A 6,235-nucleotide genomic window follows, 5' to 3' on the forward strand; every position below is an offset into this window, starting at 1 on the left:
AATTAAATTCATCTCATAAATTTTAACATTTTCTGTCAGAAATTACAAAAATTATTATTTTGCTCATTTTTTAATGTATAGGACCCTTTCACTCTTAGACTAAGGAGGCTGGAAAGCTTATTAGCAATTAATCAAATGTCAAAACTAGACTTTCTAAATTTATTCAGATTTGGATGCGGATATAAAGTATAAATATGTATTTGACACCAACATAGTTACATTTTTTTAAGTTTCTCTTTAAATTGAGAATATCTTTGAAAGTTATATCTTCACATAAGTGCATATGATACAAGTATAGAACTAGGATAACATAACAAAATATTGGAAAAAGGAGAGGGAAAATCGTTTATTGGGAGCCAAAGAAAATGGTACAAAACAATGAAAAACATTCACAATTATAAATTAAAAACATCACGAGTAAATTTTCATCATCCAATTCAATCCAGTTTCTATCAAAAACCAGAATTTGATCTCACAGTGTACTCTGCTACAAGCTGTGCAAATGATGAAGACTTGTTTTCCAGCAAACTTGATGGATTATCATATTCTTCTATAACTCCTGCAAAAACAAATGTTTTTTTTTTCTATTCAAATGAAATGAACTTCAAAGAATCCATCTTAATAAGCAGAGCATACTGTACTACTAACCATGACTTAGAAGCAGAACCATGTCGCTATCCAGAACCGAAGTTATTCGGTGAGTGATCGTTATGATGGTACAATCGGAGAAGTGCTCCCTTAACGTCATCTGTATTAGGTTGTCGGTGGCTGTATCCACCGATGCGATCGCTTCGTCAAGCACTAAGATCTTACTTTTCTTCAATAGTACACGCCCGAGGCACACCAACTGCCTTTGCCCCATGCTCCAATTCTCTCCGTTCTCACTAACTGCACAACAATAATCATACTAAGTATAACTTATGCAACAGAAGACAAACTCGTGAATTATAAGATAGAACGATCGAACCTGAAGAATTGAGCCGGCCGGCCTTGTTTCGAACTTCATCCCCGAGTTGGCATTTATCCAATGCCTTTAAAACACAATATTGATGGATGTTAGACTTCGATTACCATTCATAAAAGACAGTGTTTTACTAAAATGAACCTACCTCCCAAATCTGTTCATCTGTGTATTCTTCAAGAGGGTCCAAGTTGCTTCGTATAGTCCCTTCGAACATGGTAGGCTCTGGAGGGATGATGCTGAGTCGTGAACGCAAATCATGCAACCCAATCAATGAGATGTTTACACCATCGATTATGATCTGCCCTGCTGCAGGTTCAACGATCCGGAAAAGTGTTTGTATGAGAGTTGATTTACCACTGCCTGTTCTCCCTACAATTCCGGTTTTCAACCCTCCAGGAAATGTGCAGGTCAGACCTCTCAACACAAGTGGCAAGTGCGGGGCATATCGTACCTACATCGAGACCATCATCGTTTTTTTAATACAGCCAATGCATAAGAAACAGGATCATAGAACACCACAACACTGCCTTACCTGCAGATCACGAATCTGAACTTCTCCGTGGTACGGCCAACAATGGTCTGGGCGATTCGTTTCCACCACAAGGGCAGGCTCACTAGGAATACTACAGTACTGAAGTATTCTCTCAACAGATATAATTTTATTCTCCGTTTTGCAAATATTCCACACCATCGAAGCTTGCAATATATTTAGATTGAGTCCGTACATCACAGCTAACCCGGCAGTAGCTAAACGAACGAAAAAAGCATCAAGTCATTCTCCTAGAACATCTGTTATCTAGTAGTCAATAAAGGTGCCAATACGAATCTGCATTTACTTACCGGGATGAATAACTCCCACCGGTATGGAGATTAAAATGAATAAAGAGAAGGCAAAAGTAACAGAAGACAATAAGTCCAGGCGGAAGAACAGCCATTCCATTGCACCGGCAACATGGAATTTTGGACGAGAATACGAGTCGGTCAGTGCCATGTTTGTGTCTTGGAACCTTTTTTCTTGATCAAAGCTCCTTATAGTTTTTGCTCCTAAAATTGTTTCGGCAAAATTCTGTATTACTGGAGCTTTGCATACTCCAATCAGCCGCGAAAGTTCTCGTGCAGAAGATATGTAACATTGCTGCGAGATTACAAATTTATAAGCATTCCTTTGTTCAGCAATATGGCAATGATTAAATGTGTTTTACAAAGTAGAAAATTCGAGATTTTCCATGTGGTGCTGCATTGTAATAAGTTCATGATTTCATGCATTCCATAGCCACAATTCGGCAAGAGTTACCTGATACCAAATGCAGGTAGCAACCACTGGAATAAAAATGATAAAGATCTGCCAAGCAACTTGAGACATGACTGCAATGGTTCCAACTAGCTGGATAACTGAGAAAGCAAATGCGGCGACTTGATACGGGATGTCCATATCTACTGCACTTTGATCTGTAGAAGCCTATAAGAGGCAGAAAAAAAGTTTACAATACTTCAAAAACAAGGGGAAAAGTGCCAACAAACATGAAGATAAATCGAATCTTTTGTATCCATACAGGAAAAACATTAGATGCTTACTCTGTTGAGGATTCTTCCTCTCGGTGTAGAATCGAAGAAAGACATAGGAGCGCGGAAAATGCAAAGATGCATCTTTTCAAAGAGAAGAGTGGCTGTTTTATATCCAGCTGTACCAAGAAGCATCGATATGGCTAAGACACAAACGACACTTGTAATGGCCAAACCCAAATAGACAATGATTAGTATAAATCTCCCAACAGGAGGCTTTATGTCTGCCGACATCGGTGATCCCCAAGCCATCCAATAATTGCTGCCTATTTGATAAATCTGAAAGACAATCATAGCACGCACTATTAAACGCGTAAGAGCTCCTCCATATGCTGTTGTGATGTACTTCCAGTAGACCGAAAACCCGACTTGTCCTTTCTCTCGTTCTTCTTCTTGAACAAGCTGTCCTTGTGGTCCGACATCATCTACTTTACCGCTCTCGTTACCTTGGTGTTCTTCTATCTGCACTTTCCCATTAGTAGTACCTATATCACCTTCTCCTTCACTGGTAGTTCGTTCTGAAACCAAACTTGCTTCGACGGTATCAAGGGCCGACAAAGCTTTCTTATGTGCATCCACAAGTTCCATAAAATCAGTACCTGAATTGAGAATATCATTATACTTTCCAGCTTGAACAATCCTGCCACCTTTCATCACCTAACAAATATGTAAATACAAGTTGAATCCAGTTAATAAATTATTTATTGAATCTAAGACATATGATGAAATTCACTGAAAATAATGTAAACAATAGCTCACCAAAATTAGATCAGCAGCTGGTAAAAACTTGACTTGATGAGTGACATAAATCACTGTTTTTGATCTCAATTTGTTTTGTAAAACTTCCTGCCATTCAAAAGAATAAACAAGATACTCCGAGCTCATACATAACTATTTCAACTAAATTACCTATAGAAACTCTTAAAATACACGCCATATGATCGTAGGAGGACATTACCTTAAATAAATGAGATCGGGTGTGAGCATCCACCGTGCTGAAAGGATCATCAAACAGATAGATTTCGGCATCTTGGTATAGAGCACGAGCAATCTGTATTCTGTGCTTTTGCCCACCACTCAGATTGATTCCCCACTCGCCTATAACCGTCTGATCACCCAAAGAGAGAATTTCGAGTTCCTTCTTGAGGGCACAAGCTTCAAGCACTTTGTCATACTTGTCTCTGTCCATTTCCTTACCGAACAATATGTTGTCTACAATCTTGCCACTTTGTATCCAAGGTGACTGAGCAACATAGGCTGTTGTACCACACAACTTAAGAGTCCCTGATATCTTTGGTAACTCTCCCAAAAGACAGGAAAGTAAACTTGACTTGCCAGAGCCGACCATACCACAAACAGCAACACTCATGCCATGGGAAACTTTCAAGTTTATATCTTTTAGTGTTGCAGTAGGGGATGACATATCCCAAGAGAAGTTCCCATCAGCAATCTCAATCGCTGTTTTGGAACTACCACTTGGTAGTTTTTCTATAGCATCAAGCTGCAAGTCATCGAGCCGGAGGAAGGCAGCAATTCGATCAAGTGACACCTTTGTTTGAGCTATCATTGAGATTGTGCCAGGAAGGTTGTAGATTGGCTCCTGAAGAATCCTGAATGTTGCGAGTGCAGATAGGATCTTCCCCAACTCTAGTGGGACTCCTAAGAACATACAAGCACCAAAAGTGGCAACAGATACAAAGGTTGGTGCAACGAAGAAAACAGAATCAATCACGGCATTCGTACAAACGAAACATTTTAACCATTCTTCCTCGACCCTCCTGAGCCTGAAAATCTTGGAGAGGAACTTCATTTCCCACCCCTGCAGTTTAAGAATCCCCATATTCCTGGAAATTTCAGATGTTGCCTTCATCCTTGTATCTTTTGATTCCATTAACTTATACTGAAACTTCTCCAGCATTTTCCTCAAAGGAATATTGGCCAACATAACAAGTACGTTAGCAACAATAGCGGCAATGGATGCAAGCCCCAGGGCCTTATACAAGATCAATAAGGCCAAAGCAACTTGCAAAGCTACCATCCATGGATCATGCATGTACCAACTAAAGTCACCCACCCTTTCTGCATCAACAATCATGAAATTGATGATCTCCCCATCGGTATGGCTCTGCTTCGACTGACACGAAAGGGTTAACACCTTGTTATATATCATTACTGCCAATAGAGCCCTCTGCCTAAGTCCAACTTGCTGCAACTTAAATATCCTGCGCCTCTGAGACAAGCACTCCACTAGCTTGGCAACAAAGAAAGCAGCAACTAGCAGATACCCCTCAGCCTTAACTTCTCTTTTCCCATTCAGATACTGAACGAAAGGGTCGATGAGGTATGGAGCCACATACAAAGCCACCGTGTACGCAAATGCAAACAAAGCTGTCCAAAGAATATCTTTCCAAGCTGAAAAGAACAGTGCCTTCACCAGCTTAAGTGGGGTAACACCATTCCCCTTACTATCAGCTGATTCAAGCCTGTTTTTAAATTTTGGAAAAGCAACAATAACATTATCGTGGCTATCTAGCAGAGGAACATCCGTAAGGTCTAATGGTTTCTTAGTGCCGGCAGTAATGAGAGGACCCATCCAAGAAAATGTAAGAAGGCTGAAAATACCAGCATTTGAATATGGGGATACAGTATCGACCCCTTTTTCGTTGCTGAACTCTACACCATTACTAACCCTAGAATCCCCATTTAGAAGGGATTGCTGAAGGAGGGTATCTTCACCCTCAGTTCTTAATCTAGTAGCTGAACTCATTACTAAAGAGAATTGTGAAGCAAAAGTTTCAGTTTTTTTTTTGGAGCTTTGGCTGAAGAAGGTTCCAGAGTTTCAAGATTGGAGGCGGGGAGAGTAGGGCAACGCACTGAAATCAGAAAGATGGACCTCTCGCGCGAAAGACGTAAACTGAAAACATAAGATGTAGTAATTTTGACTGAAAACGTAAGATGTAGTAAGGGTGTGTTCTCCATTGTAGTTGGATGAACTTTTTTTTAGAAAGAGTGATTTTCTCTTAAAAAAACGAAGAACATATATTATTGGGTTAATTTTTTTAATTTTTGGGATAAATTTTTTAAGGATTTTAGGGATAAAAATAGTAAATTTTATTTTTTAGCTAAAAAGTATATTTAGCTGTTATTTTACTTTTTTAACTTTACTTTTTGATTTAAAATGTGTTTAATGTTATTATTTTGTGTTCTCTCTTGGTTATATAATATGAGTTTTATAAATGTGTTAAAAGTATTAATTTTTTAAATAATACAATTGTGTCAATATCTAATTACAAATATTTAATTATTATATTTAAATATTTAAATATAGTTTATATATTCTAATTAAATTTAATAAATAATTAATATTAATTACTTAGAAGTATTTAAAATTAATATTATATATTAAAATATTATAATAAATTATTTTTTATATTTTTACTAAAATATCATAATATTAACTAATTTGAACATTATTTAAATAAATATTTATTACTTTATAATATCATGTCTAAAATTGATATTTTACTTTTCAAAAGTACTTTTTGACAAGAATATCAAACACTTAAATTTTTTCAAAACACTTCTTAAAAGTACTTCTTAAAAGTACTTTTCTTTCCATGATATTTTCACAAGATTTTCAAAAGTAATGAAGAACTGGCCTTAAATCGATATTTGTTAAAGTTTTCAAAAAAATTACAATGGTCATCC

General features: G+C 37.3%; 1 protein-coding gene across 1 annotated transcript; it reads right to left on the reverse strand.

Annotated features, from left to right (window-relative positions):
- Positions 1-319: 319 nt before the first annotated feature.
- Positions 320-5,538, reverse strand: LOC108470935 (ABC transporter C family member 3-like). Its single transcript, XM_017772465.2, has 10 exons — positions 3,486-5,538; positions 3,287-3,373; positions 2,540-3,184; positions 2,259-2,423; positions 1,805-2,099; positions 1,497-1,711; positions 1,110-1,415; positions 968-1,031; positions 649-888; positions 320-559 (listed from the first exon to the last, which is right to left on the reverse strand). The coding sequence occupies exons 1-10, from the start codon at positions 5,292-5,294 to the stop codon at positions 453-455; spliced, it is 3,933 nt and encodes a 1,310-aa protein (XP_017627954.1). The 5' UTR covers positions 5,295-5,538; the 3' UTR covers positions 320-452.
- Positions 5,539-6,235: the final 697 nt, after the last annotated feature.

This window comes from Gossypium arboreum, chromosome 11, assembly GCF_025698485.1.
Source record: "Gossypium arboreum isolate Shixiya-1 chromosome 11, ASM2569848v2, whole genome shotgun sequence".
NCBI classification, from domain to species: Eukaryota; Viridiplantae; Streptophyta; class Magnoliopsida; order Malvales; family Malvaceae; genus Gossypium; species Gossypium arboreum.

What these genes read in the sequence shown, in the direction of transcription:
- LOC108470935 (XM_017772465.2), bottom strand. Translation starts at nt 5,294, where the DNA reads ATGAGTTCAGCTACTAGATTAAGAACTGAGGGTGAAGATACCCTCCTT. An exon ending in GAGGAAGAATCCTCAACAGA is followed by an intron (nt 2,424 to 2,539) that starts GTAAGCATCTAA and finishes TGCCTCTTATAG; the next exon opens with GCTTCTACAGATCAAAGTGC. An exon ending in CAGATGAACAGATTTGGGAG is followed by an intron (nt 1,032 to 1,109) that starts GTAGGTTCATTT and finishes TGTGTTTTAAAG; the next exon opens with GCATTGGATAAATGCCAACT.